We start from the raw sequence: 16,908 nt of genomic DNA, 5'->3' as shown, positions 1-16,908 counted from the left end.
GTGGGATGGGCCTCCCCCGAAGTACTAGGAGCAGGTTCTCTGCCAAGGAACAGGAAGCTCACTTTTTCTTACTCATTCTCTGATACTGAATGTGATCCCAGCTGCATCTTTGACGGCAGACGGCTTGTGCGGCCCAGCAAAGACAGTGTCTTGGACTGAAATACAGCATGTGTGTTTTTCTCCTCCCCACGCGTTTCCAAATCTAGATTGCTCATGAACTGTAGGTTGGCTCCTGTGAAGGTACTGAGAAGGAGCTCCCAGTGTCATTGGTGTAATTGGTGACATATGCAATGGACATTTGTGTTCTAGAGTTCATTCCTTGCATGGACAAGCTGTTTGATGAGTCCATACTCATTGGATCAGGATATACTGCTCGAGAGACTCTCAGGTATGGTATTAAACGTGCGGTATCTATTGACAAAGTGCAGGGGGGCAGTGAGCCGTGGCACTTTGTGTTACGAGTGTTTCAACAGACATAAGCTTTACTCTCCCTTTGAGTTTAGAATTGCAGGGAATTTGGAAATGCCTTAGGTTGGTTTTTGTGCCTTAGCTTACAGGGAAAAATCAGAATAGTTGTCTTGATTTAAATCATAAGTAAAACTGTATCTGACTTGTGTTAGTTTTTCTGTTGTGGTTTTTTGGTGTTTTGTTTGTTTGGGGTTTTTTTGCTTTTTATATAACAAGTGTGTCTCTTTATTATAAAAGTATATTTAACGACCCAACAAGAAGCAAGAAGGAAAGAAAACCTTTTGGTTCTATGCAAGGAGTTCAAGTAACATAAATAGTATTTTGGTGTATTTCCTTCTAGCTTTATTTTTTATGCATTTAATAAAATGAATAAAATGTAGACTATTCACTGCATTTTCCATATAAAATAGTTACAAATATGAAGACGCTTTTTTTTATAGCTTGCAGTTGAACCTGCCTGCAGTTGGACATTAGATCATGTCACTCCTGCTTGAGACCCTCCAGTGGGCTCTCTGTTGCCCTTGGAAACGACCACCAGACTCACCACTTGCGTGGGATTTGGCTCTCCCTTCCCAGACCTGTTGCAGCCACGCTGGCCTCTGTGGCACCTTGGCACGTCCCACTCAGGGCCTTTGTCTTTCCAGTTTCCTCCTTCTGGAAATTTCCGTGGCTCTTTGCCCTATGGCCCTTTTGTCCTTAAGGTCTCAGCATCAGTGTGACCTTTTCAAAGGGGCTTTGCCTGCCCCCTAAGTGAGCGGCTCCCCCTCTGGTCTTTGTCCCAGTGTGTTTTCAGGTCTCCCACGTCACTTACTGTGCAATTTGTTCCGGTCTGTTTCCCCTCCTGTAATAAGCTTCCTGAGGCCAGGGGCTCTGTTCACTTTGGTCACCGGTATCCTGGTGTCTAGCTCATGGCTGGCACGTAGCAGGTGTCCAGACATTTAGTCAGTGAGTACTCAGTAGCTCAAATGTTCTTTTTCTGTCTCTCTAAAATAGTCACAATTTATAAGGCGTTCATTGACACACACTGTTCATGTTTGAGTAACAAAACCCCTTTCTGTGTGTGATTTCTGCTCCTATACTGTATGCGCCCTTGTGACCACGACATGCGAGAACTTGGAAAGTAAAGATTTAGGTACCGAGACCAGACTTGAGCCTGTGGCCGTGTAGCTGGGGAAACTGGAAAAAGCGTGCCCAAATGTACCGCCCTGTGTGTTGCTGGGGCACGTGGTGGGAGAAACGGTGGCCTGTAGATGTGGGACTGTGGGAACGTGGCCCGCACGCTAGCAGAGGTCTCTGCCCGCAGGCCCCTCGCCTACAGCACGCTGGCCGATCTCGTGCACCACGTCCGTCAGCACCTGCCCCTCAGCGACCTCTCCCTCGCCGTCCAGCTCTTTGCCAAGAACATCGATGACGAGTCTCTGCCCAGCAGCATCCAGACCATGTCCTGCAAGCTGCTGCTGAACCTGGTGGACTGTATCCGCTCCAAGAGCGAGCAGGAGAGCGGCAACGGGAGAGATGTCCTAATGCGGATGCTGGAGGTACCGGTCCTGAGAGGCGTCGGCGTCCTGCTCTTTCGTCCCGTAACTTCTCTGTGCCAGCCTACTCATCCGACCAGGGGTAGTCACAGGGTCTGCCTCCCAGGATTGTCCTGAGAGATGAGAAAACAGTACATGTTGCTCTTAGCACGGTTCCTGGCAAGTACTTAGAAGAGGTCTTTCTGGGATGCTATGTAACCAGGGCTGGGTTCTCTGCGAATACCTCTGGGGAGGCACCTAGTTCGGTGTGTGGGTATGGAGTAGAGTGTGATTGCCAAGGTCGGTGGTGGTAGCGGTGCCACTATAGTTACCATTGGGGAAAATGGCACACTTGTGTTCTTCATACGAAGCAGAGCGACTTCAGCGAGTGGTTTCACAGTTCCTTTGTCTTCTGAAAGGGTTGTTGGCCTATCGAAGAGGAATGATTTTTGTCTTTCTCGCCACTTTCTCTTCCTGCTAGGTCTTTGTTCTCAAATTCCACACCATCGCCCGGTACCAGCTCTCTGCTATTTTTAAGAAGTGCAAGCCCCAGTCAGAACTCGGAGCTGTGGAGGCAGCCCTTCCCGGGGTGCCCACTGCCCCTGCAGCCCCGGGCCCTGCCCCCTCCCCCGCGCCCGTTCCCGCCCCCGCCCCGCCTCCGCCCCCCACCCCTGCCACCCCCGTGACCCCAGCCCCTGTGCCTCCATTTGAAAAGCAAGGAGAAAAGGATAAGGAGGACAAGCAGACATTCCAGGTCACAGATTGTCGAAGTTTGGTAAAAACCTTGGTCTGTGGCGTCAAGACAATCACGTGGGGCATAACGTCATGTAAAGCACCTGGTGGTAATTCCGCTCTTGAATTATTTAGACATGATGTTTTTCAGAGAGTGGGCTTATTCACAGTAACTGATTATGCTTTCTCTCTTTCAGAAGCTCAGTTCATTCCCAACAAGCAGTTACAGCCCAAAGAGACTCAGATTTACATAAAACTTGTGAAATATGCAATGCAGGCTTTAGATATTTATCAGGTAAGGCAGTGCCCTCCAACCAGGCTCCGAGCGTGGAGGGGAGATGCTAGTGTTGGGTCTTGAGAGGCTCACCTGTCATTATTTGGGCCGTCGACAGTGTTTGTGTATCCAGGTTTGCTTTTGTTCGGCAGCGTAGCAGCACGTTACGGGAAGAGCCTCCCGTGTGATGTCAGTGTGTGCGTTCTGTGGGGTGGTGGTTGGTGTCAGTGGATAGCAATAGGGACGTAAGTTTACTTAAACAAGATTCAAGTTTACTAAATTTGTTCCTGTGTGGAACCCTTAATAAGCTTTTTTGTTTGTTTTAATTATTTTCCAAAATTAAGCCAAGAATAGTGCATTAAAAGATGGGACGGGACATTTATTATCTAATTGAAATGTTCTGTTTTAGATATGTAGCTAATCTACTTATGGAATACATTCCGAGATGCCTAGTTTTAATGTCCATGGGTTTTCTCCCCGTGCTAGGTCCAGATAGCAGGAAACGGACAGACATACATTCGCGTAGCGAACTGCCAGACCGTCAGAATGAAGGAAGAGAAGGAGGTGTTGGAACACTTCGCTGGCGTGTTCACAATGATGAATCCCCTAACATTTAAAGAGATCTTTCAAACGACAGTCCCTTATATGGTGGAAAGAATCTCAAAAAATTATGCTCTTCAGGTACAAAACTCCTTTTTCATATCTTTTGAACATTAACTTTAAAGTTACTGGTTTGTGTGTTGAATACTTGGCATTCTGTTGGAGGGCTTTCTAAATAATATGCTGAAGGGTGTGCTCATAGAACCAAAAATTCATTTGGTTAGTTTTTTTTTGAGAGAGAGTGCACACATGCACATGTGCAAACCAGGGGGAGGGGGTTGGTGCAGAGGGAGAGAGAGAATCTTAAGTAGACTCCCTGCTGAGCGCAGAGCCTGATGCAGGGTTCGATCCGGGACCTTAAGGTCATGATCTGAGCTGAAATAAAAAATTGGACAGTTAACCAACTAGAGAAATATTAGGGTATAATAATAAAATTTTCGGGGTGCCTAGGTGGCTCATGGGTTGGTCATCTGCCTTCGGCTTGAGTCATGATCCCAGGGTCCTGGGATCGAGTCCTGTATTGGCCTCCGTGATCAGCAGGGAGTCTGCTTCTCGCTCTTGGTCTCCCCCTTTCTCACATCTTAAAAAAAATTTTTTTTTTTCCAAAATATCAAGATGTTTTGGATCAGTTTCTTTCATTAGTAAAAATTAAATATATGGTAGATGTAGGCTCTTGGTATTTGATGGCGAGGATAAAATAAGGGACTTAAGTATTTGGAGTGAACTGCGCCACTTAGCGCTCAGCCGATTTATTAATTTTTTTTCCTTGGGTGGATAATTTCTTGGAGTATCTGATACAGGTTTGATTTTGTATTTTTGGGCAGTTCATTACTTTGTGCTAAAGCTACTTCGAGGAGGGGATTATTTTTGTCACGTGTATGTCTTGTTGGGACAGATTGTTGCCAATTCCTTCTTGGCGAACCCTACTACCTCGGCTCTGTTTGCTACCATTCTGGTGGAGTACCTCCTGGACCGCCTGCCGGAAATGGGCTCCCACGTGGAGCTCTCCAACCTGTACCTCAAGCTGTTCAAGTTGGTCTTTGGCTCCGTGTCCCTCTTCGCGGCTGAGAACGAACAAATGCTGAAGGTAAAGCTCACTTAGATCTGAGTGGACTTTGTTTTGGCTTTTCGTTGTTGTGTTTTGATTCCTGTTTTCACTGCACAGACTGGAGTTGCTTTTTTTATATTTGTAAAGTGCTCTTTGAATTAATAAGTATTTGCAACAAATAAGGGCCAGAGGTGAAACACTTCTCATATATCTCTAAGCAGAGCTTAATCCGTGATTTAAAGCGAGAACTTCAGAATGCCTGTGGTCGGCAGTGGGTTGCCAGTAGTACTACCAGCACTGAATTTTTTTCTTTTAATTCAAATTTCTTTCTCTGAATTACACAAGTAAAATAGGAGCACATTGTTCCTGTTTTAAAAACTGAGCGATGGAAAGGAATGAAGAGGGAAAAAATGTCTTCACGAACTTCTCTTATCCGAGGAGAAACGGCTGGCTCTGTAACCATTCTGATGACATCAGCCATCCTCCACTTGAACTCTGTTTCTTCTCTGTGTTCTTATTTTCTGTGGCGATACATGAACATCTCATTTCGGGACCATTTGTTTATTTTCCCCCTTTATATCAAGAATTCCAACCAGTCTGTGTTCCTTATAAAGACCGTTTTGGAGGGCTGTGTCTCCTGACATTTTTGTGGATGACTAATGCAGTATAATTTGATCTCATCAGTTATTTGATTTTAGCAAATGGCTAAAAAACTTACCCGTAGTTCCATCTACCACTGAAAAAGCAGCAGATGGTGTAACAGAAAACCTAATAAAAATTCACTTCCACTGAAGGCAGAATATTTAAGTCCTGCAGAAAGTCAAATGTTATCACCAGTTGTCTCTGAAGAGTGATGTCTTCCTGTGGGGGAATTCTGAAGCTGTAAACAAGATCCATTTTTTTCCCCCGGAGTAGTAAATGAACAGATGACAGAGAGCACTAGTCATCTCTGCTTTTATGTGACTTTTCTTGGGGGTTTTTTCAGTTCTATAGTAATCACTTGTCAACAACCTTGATATTACTTTTGTGGTAATAGGAAAGAAAAATACTTAAATTTTTCTAAGAAGTAGTATTTGATTGCAATCTGTGTCCACATGATTTGGTATCTTCAAAAGATTTAAATTTTGCTAATATTAGATACAGAACAACACAACAAAAACGGAGCAAACCCTAATGGTAGGATGTTGGAATATTGTTCCAGGAAAACATTCAAAGAACAAATTTCATAGAACTTTTTGTCAAAAAATATATATGGTTGATTTAGTCTGTAAAATCAATCTGTCGTGCCACCTGTGACAGCAAATTGGGATCTGTGTCATCGACCACACAGCACTTCCGAGTTCATGTTAAATTAGCCTGTAAAACATTTCATGTGCAGCCTAACCTGCCACATGCTAAAACCGGGACCTGAAGTACAAAATAAAAAGCTAATCTGGCTTAAAGTTAAAGTTACTATAAGCTAGTAAAGTGCTTTTTTTTTTAATTAAAGAAATACCCATTTTTTTCAATTAAATCTTCCAAAACCTTATAATCTCAATTTTTTAAAAAAGATTTTATTTATTCATTTGAGTGAGAGAGAGAGTGCCCGTACACAAGCAAGCAGGCAGGGAGAGGGGCAGGAGAGAGAGGGACAAGCAGACTCTGCTGAGTGTGAGCTGTGCCTGGGGCTCAGTCTTACCACCATGAGATCACGACCTGAGCCGAAGTCCAGAGTCAGACGCCCCCTTACAATCTCAATTTTTGTGGCTCTTCCAAGCAATGTGTATCATATTTGATAGTGACGTTTCCCTTCCCTTAGGTGATTTTTTTGCATTTAGGTTGTTACAGGAAATGGGCGTCTTCATCTTGTTCAGAGATTTAGTCTTATATAGGAAGTGACCGTATCCACGGGAATTGCAGGGCCGACAGACCCTCCGGTTCCTGCTCCAGAGTGTCATCTTTTCAATATCCGGTAACTACACAGTAACATGGGAACCTGTTAAATGCCTCCTTCACGGTCACCCCAGTGGAAACCAGCGTATATTTTAAGACAAATTAATTTGAACCAAATAAAGGTTGGATCAGAATTACCTTCCATTCCTGTTTGCAGTGAACCTTCGGCTTGAATTGTGTGGCCCGCCTCGTTTAGAGCCTGTTAACCTGCCTTTTCTCCGCCCTGCAGCCCCACCTGCACAAGATCGTGAACAGCTCTATGGAGCTTGCACAGACTGCCAAAGAGCCCTACAACTACTTCCTGCTGCTTCGGGCCCTCTTCCGCTCCATTGGGGGAGGCAGCCATGACCTCCTGTATCAGGAATTTTTGCCTCTCCTACCAAACCTCCTGCAAGGTCAGAGCAGTGACTTTGGTTGCCATTTAGTCTTGTGCGCACGTATGAGTTTAGCTGCCTGTGTCTGTGGGGTTCATCCTCTGTATCCAGCGAAGGTCATGGTGAAGGGATGGATGTGCGTGTCACCTGGCAGAGTGTGTGTGTGTGTGTGTGCGTGTGTGTGTCTATCCATCCCTGTGTCCCACTCTCTTTAAAGGCAGTGGGACTTTGAAGGGAGCCCTCCTGTTCAGGGATGGACCTTCAGAGTTGGAAGGTTTTCGTCACCCTCGTTAGGCCTTGGTTGTATTTGGTAGCATTTGGTAAGCAAGCCTAGAAAATGGTTTCTAGGGCTACTTAGTAATAATATCAGGGATCTCTAGATTGAAAGAGAATCCAAGTAAGACAGGGAAAAAGCAATTATAAAGCTGATTTGTAAGTTTATATTTTTATTTTGTTGCACATCTGCATAAGCAGAATCCTGTAATTGCCATGTAAGCAGGAATGCTTTCAAGATACAGAGCTAAACGGGGCTCCTTAAAGAGAAGCCGTTTACAACATATGATACCTAGGAGGCATTGGGAAGTGGTTGACCGCGTTGCCTGTAACATGGCTGTAAATCCACCATCCGTAATCCAGCTCCACTCTCTGTATTTAATCCCATCTCCGGTCATTCCCCAGCCCGAGCCCTCTGCTCTGAGGAGTCTGATTTCCTCGTCCTGCGCTCTGTGCCACATCCCCACGCTTTTTCTAACTACCTAGTTGTGTTCAAGCGGGTCTCCTTCTGGGAATTTGGTCTTTCCCTCTCCCCCCCCCCCCCCCGACTCTGAATCCAGTGCTGCTGCTGTGTGATGCCTTCACTGGTGCCTCTTCTCTCTGAGCTCTCACCATCCTCTCTAGCTTGTCTCTGAGCACTCGGGGCACGTCCTGATCTGACATGTTTCAGTTTGGAAGGAGCCCAGGGTACCCTCATGAAAGGTGGGGAGGTTGACTTTGTAAAAAGGAAGATCCTCTCTATTGATAGGAAACAAAAGTGGGTTTTCTTAAGAAAATGTTTATTTTACGGTGTAGACCTCACCTGTGGTCTTTTGGAAGCCTGGTAAAAGATGTGAGGTTGTAAACCTCAAGCTTGAGGTGAATGTGTCTTACTGGAGTTTGTGTCTTTGGATTGGGCTTGTTAGAAACGTAGCATGACTTTTGTGTATGTATGTGTGTGTATGTTTTTGAGGGGTGGGAGGGGCAGTGGGAGGGAGAATCCCAAGCAGGCTCCGCGCTGAGCACGGAACCCAACGCGGGGCTCCATCTCATGACCCTGAGCCGAAGTCAGGAGTCGGACGCTCGACCAACTGAGCCACCCAGGCACCCCAACATAACGTGGTTTTTAAAAGATGTGTAATATTAACTATTTCATTAAAATTAATTGATGTTAAATAGTTATAGCTTAAAGTATAATTTATAATGGTGTGCAGCCTGCTGTTGTTACAGTGAATGTGACAGAAGGGGTCACGGTTACAGGAAAGATTTAGCTTGTAGAATAGATTTAGCTAACGTAGTGGATTATGAGACCTGAGACGTCTTCCCGTCATCACATTAATGCTGATAGTAAGAGGTGGAACCGTTATCTTGTACGGTTCACTTTGGCCTGTCTGGGAGTAACTTCCTTCTCTGACGTCCCCACACGCTGTTTAGGGCTGAACATGCTGCAGAGCGGTTTGCATAAGCAGCACATGAAGGACCTCTTCGTGGAGCTGTGTCTCACGGTGCCCGTGCGGCTGAGCTCGCTCTTGCCGTACCTGCCCATGCTGATGGACCCCTTGGTGTCTGCTCTCAATGGGTCGCAGACGTTGGTCAGCCAAGGCCTGAGGACCCTGGAGTTGTGTGTGGACAACCTGCAACCTGATTTCCTCTATGACCACATTCAGCCGGTCCGTGCGGAGCTCATGCAGGTAGGCCCGCGCGCTCGCCAGCGCCGGCACAGGGCGGGACGCTGGGTGCTCGCGTATCTAGTTTTTACTGGGAATTTTAGGCCAGTGGTGTCCAGAAGTGACAGGCCCCCATGGAGCTCTCTGTGCCCCATGTTGGGTTCTCTGTAGCTTTCAACTTGATGAGTCTCCTGGCTTACGAAAAGATGTGAAGAAATACTCTTAAGTATTGAGTAGACACTGGTTTTGTAGTATTTTCCTTTTTCAGAGAGCTTTCACAAGTGGCACACCTTCCTTCAGTTCATGACCTCTGAAGGCAGGTGTTACGGTTACTACGTGCTGCCAAGGAGATGCTTCTTAACCACAGAAGCTCTTAAAGAGAAGCAGACTCCTAAGGGAAGCGCAGATGTCCACTTTGGGGTCAAGGGAAATGAAGCCGATAATCAAGGAGATTGTTTTGAAAACATTTTATATTTTCTCTCCATGAGAGTTTGTGTATTAAGTATTCGGTTTTTCCTTCACGTTGTGCGGTCATATGGATTCGTAATATAGTTGGTAGTTGTCAGAGGTGCAGGCTGCCTGTTCCCTACTCATCTGCCTCTTTGGTGTAGAGTATTTGGCCCCAAGTCGGGGTCAGAATGCCAGCTTTAGATGATGGAGGCGCCCTAACTCCTGAAAGACAGGAGTCCAGATCGGAAACTGCAGCTTGCGCTTGAGGCTAGGGTTGGGAGACTTACCCCACCAGTCCTGACTTGGGCTCCATCTAGGTGGGAGAGGATGGTCCGGGAGGTTGGGTCAAGGCCTCTAAGTCCACCCTCCCACCGTCGTTTGGAGAATTGACCCGAGAGCCTACCTCGAGAACAGCATGATGGTTCTGGAAGGCAGCCCCTGGGCCTGACCCAGGTGTGGATGAGCACCAAGCAGGAGGAGGAGGCAGGGATGGGCTCATGGGCCTCTTGCCATTCCATGAGGCAGACAGCCCTCAGGAGTGACGGGGGCAAGGCTGCTTCCTGCTTCTGGAGACACTGTAAACTTCCCACCCCTGCCCCCACACCAGACAAGGGGCATCTCTCTGTGGTCCCATCAACCAGCACTCCTTCCCGATGCCACCCTCCTGGGGAGTGAAGCAGAATTTCCCGCTCCTGAGGCTACGTGAGGAGTGGTTGGGCGGGGTCCGGGGGTGGAGGTAGGGAGGCTCGGCACCTCTCAGCAGGTGTTCATTAAGGATAAGCCTTTTTGGACCTTTAGGGACATAAGAGAAATTGAAATTTTGCTTTAAAGAAAAGTTCTAAGATTTTATGTTGACTGTTCCTAGGGACTAATATTGTTACGGAAGGTGATTTAAGAAAATTGAGTTAAATAGACATAGTAATTTTTAGGACTTAAGGTAGTTCAGGTAAAGGAATGTGGGAAAATTGACAAAAGTTTTCTGAAATAGCTGAGTGCATGTGGCCCTAATTGTAAGTACGAGGTACACGTCCTTGTCACGTATTCCCGTAACCCAAGTCCTGTGCTATGTTTCTTTCCCCTCTTCACCATCCTTTCTAACGTGAGGTTTGAAATGTGTAAGATAGTTTGTGTGTCGTATTTGCAGGAATTTGTCACGTTTGTACATTATAAAGCTTAACAGTAGGAGTAAAAACCCGAGAACTCACCATCAATCCCAGGACAAGAACTTTACCAGTAATTAGCATTTTTCTCCATCCTCTGATTGTATTTTGTATATATGCTGAAACCATATGTTGCGTAGTTTTCGTGCTTTTGAGCTCTGTGATACTTACCATATACTACGGTTTATATTTCAGGGGCATGGAAGGACGTTTATGTTTATGTGTGTGTTTTCTTTAAAGACACAATGTTTCTGGAAGGACACACAAGACTGATAACATTGGTTTCTCCCAAGCACAGGAAGTGCATGTTTGCAGGGGACGGAGATGGGAGGAAAACTTTTTGCTGTATAGTCTTTTATAACTTCCAAATTTTGATTTATGAACCACGAGAATGCAGCACCTTGAAAGGATTTTAATGGAAGTATGTTGGGTTGTAGGCTTTATGGCGCACCCTGCGCAATCCTGCTGACAGCATTTCTCATGTGGCCTACCGTGTACTTGGTAAATTTGGTGGCAGTAACAGGAAGATGTTGAAGGAGTCCCAGAAGCTGCACTATGTTGTGACTGAGGTTCAAGGCCCAAGTATCACAGTGGAGTTTTCCGATTGTAAAGCATCTCTCCAGCTCCCAATGGAGAAGGTAAATTTGGAAGTCTTCAGGAGCTTAAAGATACTACATGTTTCGTTTTAAGAATGTGGATTTCTATTTGAAAATATATAAACAAAATGTACTTTCTTGGGAGGGAATTTCTTTTTTTTTTTTTTTTTTTTAAGATTTTGTTTTTAAGTAATCTCTGTACCCAATGTGGGGCTCTAATTCAAAACCCCGAGATCAAGGGTCACATGCTCTACCGACTGAGCCAACCAGATGCCCCTTGGGAGGGAGTTTCTAACTTAAAGTACAAAATGTATTTGGGGACCAGCTTGGTTGGCAAGGGGCCTTTCAGAATACCAGGAGGCCGGTGGAGGTATGCTGCACGAGAACTTGGGACCCTTGAGCAATTTCGTCTTTCCTGGTAGAGCGGGAGGTGGTGATGCCCAGCCCATCCTACCCTTGAACTTGGTCTGTTTTGATGCCTGGCAGGCTTTACTTCAAGTGTCTTTTGGAACCCAAGTTAATCCCATACTTGTCACTCCTGAGCACCTGTGTCTCTCCCATTCTCTACCCAAAGCGAGCACCTGCTGTCTCTCCTGGCTCCTTAGCCCTCTGAGGACAGCTCTGTGCTCTCTCCATCCACTTAAAGCTCCTGTTTTGTTGGGTAAAAGATGGACGGACTATGTCTCCAGCGTCTTGCCAGAATGTCCCACTCTGCTACTTTTGCTTTATCTTTATTGAAAGCTGTTTTTCCCTCACCTCACCGAGCCTCCCAGTCCTTTGTCACCTGCATGTTGATATTGTTCCACTTGATTCTAATCTACGTTGTCTAGGTCGACTCTCCCCCTTATCACAGAGCCAGCCTTCTTCCACCTTGTCTTACAGCTTTTGTTACCATTATCTAGCCATTATATACACTGGGTACTTTTTTTTTTTTTTTTAAAGGGTGTTAGAGTAGCCTTTTGCTTGCATCTGTGTGACTCAGCTGTTTTGTAAGCCAGATGCCAGCTGGGATTCCTGAGCTCCTTGCAGATCTGGTCTTAAACCAGCATTCTGTGGCCTGGGATGACTCACAGTCCTCCCCCTGCTCAGGCTAACTGTCCTTTTGTGTTGTTTCCTGCCTGTTCAACCTGTCTGTGTACAAATTTTACCCACGTAGTAGGTTCTGTGATTTTTTTTTCTTTTTTAAACCAGACTTCCCTAATATCTGGGAGGAATGATACCCATCATGAGTAAATGTCCCTCTAGAGTTATTTTCCATCATCATCTCTCAGTCGTCCTATCCCCACACTTCCTCAAGCACATGCGTTGTCCCTGACCCTCCCCGAGCCCCATCCCGTAGATGGGTGTGCTCTCCACACCTCAGGGGAGGTGCAGCCCCAGCTTCTCACCCAGACCTTTCTAAAAACTATCTGCCTATTAAACACTAGTTTCCTCCTAAGAGACTGCAGCTAAAAATCCTTGACATTGAAAGTTGCTGTAGTGAACATCCTGTGTCAGTAGCACATTCCTGCATTTTAGGTAATTTCTTTAATACGGGATTCTCTTTGCTTCAGCCCTGTCAGTGGTGAGGTGGGTATTAGTACTGAAAACTAAGGTATCTGACTTGTATTTGATCTCTGCATAGACTAAGCAGAGCCAGAAAATCTCCTGAGAAATAGTTTTTCCCAAAAGAAGAAATCCAAGTTTTGAAGATAGGCTTCCAAGTCCTCCTGCACCCCCACATGGACTTCAGGGGTGCGAGGGGCCGGTTTCCCAGCACCCCGCTGCAGCTGGAGGGGCTGCCAAGGTGAAGGGAAGAAGCAATGTGGCCAAGTCGAGTGCCAGTGAATCCCCATTAGGATAATCCTGCTTTTGGCACACTTTACAATCCTTTATTCTTTTGGCGAGTAATTGGCTCAAAGGTTACATTGATCCTTAACCACTCCCAAAATTATCCCTGTAATCCGGGGTGACTCAGCGAGGAGCTGTGGTCCTGCTCCGTGTGGCCATGTATGAGTCTGCAGGGCTGCTGTCCCTGTCAGCCCCTCTCTCCTTCCTCACACACGGCCTGGGGACGTCTTTCCTCTTTAACACAGATCAGTTTTTTGATTGATAGGTATATAATTGTCATTAAGGGTCACTAGCCTCTTAGCTGTGAAAGGCTTCACGTGATTTTGTGTGCGATTGTGCCTTTCGCGCCTTCCTGGTCAACCTAACTGAATAGGATAAAATGTGTGTGTAGCTATGTAGGTTTTCTGGAAAAATAAAGAAAACCCTTTTATTTTCTAAAGAGAGAATTGAGTAATTGTGTAATTTCTGCATAAACTATAGTTTCTGTGTTTCTTTGCTACAGGCCATTGAAACGGCTCTGGACTGCCTGAAAAGTGCCAACACTGAGCCCTACTACCGGAGGCAAGCATGGGAGGTGATCAAGTGCTTCCTGGTGGCAATGATGAGTCTAGAGGACAACAAACACGCCCTCTACCAGCTTCTTGCGCACCCTAAGTATGTCAGGAATGTGGTTCTCCACGATTGGTGTGTCTTATATCAGGATGTAGGGGTGCAGAGGACCTCCCAGATTTCCTAGCGCTAAGTGTATGCTCCCGAGAGTCGGGACGTTCACATGTTACCTGCCTCGCGGTGCTTTTCTGGGCTTTTAGAGAAAATGAAGAGGAGAAACCAGGTGCTTGAGAATTCGAGTGGACCTCAGTCGTCATGTTTCTGATGGTCGCCTCCCCCTGAGGTTGTCCGCTTCAGGAGGCAATGGTCCTGCCCTTTTCTCTCCTGTTGCTCACCCATGTATCCATAGTGCCTGGCACATGGCGGACGTTCAGTGGATCTTTTGCTTTTCTGGTCCACAGTGATTGTTTCATTCCCCAGATATTTGTCCTGTGATACTTGTATTTTGCTCTTACCCGTTAGGGCTGTCACCTTAGACGATCACGTGTGATCATGTGTGTATGTTATCTTGCTGTGTTCCACGTTTTGGGGAAGGGACCTTCCCTCTGTATTTTCACATTTCTCACGGCATCAGTGATGGGTGACACGCACGGCCAGTAAGGTCTGGAACCTCGTCTGATTCTGCTCCCGTGAGGTGACTTTTCAACACATAACGGGCATAGGGCTGTCTTTAGTGTAAGTTTTTTTTTCATTTCTGTTTGCTCATTGATGGGGTTACTTCTTAGAATTTGGTTTACTTAGTTATAAAAGCTGGAAGTCAAACCTCAACTTTCTTTAAAACTAAAAATACAGAATCTGCCGCCATGTTGTAGCATCGCTCTGATTCATCGCCTGTGCTCATATTACGTAGAACGTACTGGGTGTCTCTAGAACCACTGGTTATAAGCGTTCATAAGGGAATTCATCATGTAAGTCCTGGTGGAATCATGAGCTCAGGACTTGTGTTGCAAGGATGGATTCAATTTTATCTTTCAGCTTTACAGAAAAGACCATACCTAACGTCATCATATCGCATCGCTACAAAGCACAAGACACTCCAGCTCGGAAGACGTTTGAGCAGGCCCTGACCGGGGCGTTCATGTCTGCTGTCATTAAAGATCTCCGGCCCAGCGCCCTGCCCTTTGTCGCCAGCCTGATCCGCCACTACACGATGGTGGCAGTTGCCCAGCAGTGCGGTGAGTCGGGCAGAGGAAGTGGTTATGGGACGTCCTTGGGGTGCTTCAGGAATGCGATCAGGACGTCATGGTGTTTCTGGGGAGCGTTTGGCTGGTTGATTTCAGTGACAGGTGCAGTACTGACTTGAAAACTGTTACCTGTTTCTCTGTCCAGTACGCCCAGTGGAAGATTTTCACCCTTTGTTTTTCATGAAAATGGGGCCAGAATACTTCTGGACACTGTGTATGAGACAGTTTGTGGTCTCCCTCATTGTCGGTCTTCCCATCACGTGTGGTTTGCCAGGGCCCAGCCTCCCCTCCCAACCCTTCGGCCGGCTCCGCTGTGCGGTGCTCATTCCTGCTGTTCCCACCTCTGCTCTGGGGTCCTCAGGCTCCGGATGGAGAGGGACCACTTTCGTTTGTCTGCTTGTTTTCCCTTTCTAATCCATCGCATACTGGTGGTGCTCTTGCAAAAGACAATACAGTGTCTCAACACTACCAGTAGCTATAGAAGTTTCTGAACACTGACTCCCAGTTTTTGCAGCTCCTCCCAGACCAGCGCCGGTCAGTGGACACACTGGAGCAGTGCTGTGGCAGTTGTGTCCCCGGGCCCCTCACCCTCCAGATGGACAGAGCAGCTTTCTCTGAGCGCTGCAGAACACCGAGAACTTTCCCTCTTATAACTCCTCTTGCCCTTCTCGGCTCGAATAGTCAGTGCTAGCCCGTTGATCTTAGAACATTTCTCGGTGTCCCTCTGTTAACATCTTTCCAGCATACCTATAAGCTGCTTGATCACAAACGCCCATCTTGCTGGGTACCTGCGAGGCATTAATTGATAGCAGATCGTTCTCTGTGTGGGTTGGGTGTCATAGCTGGGTTGCCTTTTAATTATTATTTGAGTCGGGAATGTCCAGAGCGTAGCCCATACTCATTTCTGTGCTGTGTCCCTTGGCCTGTTCAATTATTTTTTAAAAGAAGATACATGGTTCTCATTATCATAGAGAAAATCTAAAAAGAATACAGTTTATAATGGAAAACATTGAGAAAAATATCTTCAGTGCAAATCAGACCACTTAGTTTACAAGTGAGTGCAGTTCAGCAGAAGTCGGTCACAAGTACCAGCTTTGGCTCGTATTGAGCTCCTAACCTCGAATTAAAAAATGAGGTCGTTCGGGGCGCCTGGCTGGCTCAGTCGGTGGAGCTTGTGACTCTTGATCTTGGGCCGTGAGTTCGAGCCCCACGTTGGGACTAGAGATTACTTTAAAAAAAAACCTTTCTGATGAGGTGGTTTGCCATTTGAGGGACAGAAACGTGCATGCAAATAAGCTCTGCTTTCTCCCGTGCCCGCTGCCTCTCTTCCAGGTCCTTTCCTGCTCCCTTGCTACCAGGTGGGCAGCCAGCCCAGCACAGCCATGTTTCACAGTGAAGAAAATGGGTCGAAAGGAATGGATCCATTGGTCCTTATTGATGCAATCGCTATTTGTATGGCATATGAAGAAAAGGAACTTTGCAAGATTGGGGAGGTGGCCCTAGCTGTGATATTTGATGTTGCAAGTATCATCCTGGGCTCAAAGGAGAGGGTAAGGAAGGACTGAGGAGTATCTGCTAGTTTGGGCATATCGGTGCCTGTGGGTAGTCATTCTAGAAACTGGTTATGCGGAGTGGCGATAACAGGACGGTGTGTGTGTGTGTGTGTTTTTCTCCCCAGGCATGCCAGCTGCCTCTGTTCTCATACATCGTGGAGCGCTTGTGTGCGTGCTGCTATGAGCAGGCCTGGTACGCAAAGCTGGGTGGTGTGGTGTCCATTAAGTTTCTCATGGAGCGGCTGCCTCTCACTTGGGTTCTCCAGAACCAGCAGACGTTCCTCAAAGCACTTCTCTTTGTCATGATGGACTTGACTGGAGAGGTAGGTGCTGGGTGGCCCCAAACCGAACCAGGCTGTTCCAGAAGCTGATTTGCCTAGAGAATAGTTAGTATGAGGCAGTTCTGCCCGTGTACTCTCCTAGAAGCTTAGACTTCATTATAGCGTCTCTAACATGAGGACAGATCAGGACCCCCGCAGGCTCTCCCTGGTTGCCTGAGTGTCTGTCTGCGTCAGTAAAGAACCGTCGCAGACCAGAGCACTTAACGCGGTACAGCTGTAGAGGGAAAGAGTTCTGCTCACTCTTGCCGCGGGGCGAAATAGTGCACGTGCTGCAGGAGTTTCTCTGGAAGCTGCATTCTTTACAAAGCTGTGCGCAGGTGTAAC

The 16,908-nt window shown here is 46.6% G+C and overlaps 1 protein-coding gene across 6 annotated transcripts in view; it reads left to right on the top strand.

Annotated features, from left to right (window-relative positions):
* The window catches only part of TRRAP (transformation/transcription domain associated protein), a 108,696-nt gene that overhangs the window by 21,238 nt on the left and 70,550 nt on the right, over nt 1-16,908 (top strand). For all 6 annotated transcript variants that reach the window (XM_026516255.4, XM_044390250.3, XM_044390247.3 and 3 more), the window contains exons 13-25: nt 310-388; nt 1,772-2,006; nt 2,464-2,824; nt 2,912-3,009; nt 3,475-3,669; nt 4,484-4,675; nt 6,798-6,963; nt 8,629-8,885; nt 10,909-11,109; nt 13,400-13,551; nt 14,482-14,681; nt 16,023-16,240; nt 16,369-16,566. In XM_026516255.4, the coding sequence (XP_026372040.2) occupies nt 310-388; nt 1,772-2,006; nt 2,464-2,824; nt 2,912-3,009; nt 3,475-3,669; nt 4,484-4,675; nt 6,798-6,963; nt 8,629-8,885; nt 10,909-11,109; nt 13,400-13,551; nt 14,482-14,681; nt 16,023-16,240; nt 16,369-16,566 (2,552 nt within the window). The remainder of the gene's footprint in view (nt 1-309; nt 389-1,771; nt 2,007-2,463; nt 2,825-2,911; nt 3,010-3,474; nt 3,670-4,483; nt 4,676-6,797; nt 6,964-8,628; nt 8,886-10,908; nt 11,110-13,399; nt 13,552-14,481; nt 14,682-16,022; nt 16,241-16,368; nt 16,567-16,908) is intronic.

Source organism: Ursus arctos, unplaced genomic scaffold (genome assembly GCF_023065955.2).
Source record: "Ursus arctos isolate Adak ecotype North America unplaced genomic scaffold, UrsArc2.0 scaffold_2, whole genome shotgun sequence".
Classification (NCBI taxonomy): Eukaryota; Metazoa; Chordata; class Mammalia; order Carnivora; family Ursidae; genus Ursus; species Ursus arctos.
Note: the sequence above shows the minus strand (reverse complement) of the source record. Positions and strands in the feature narration are given on the sequence as shown.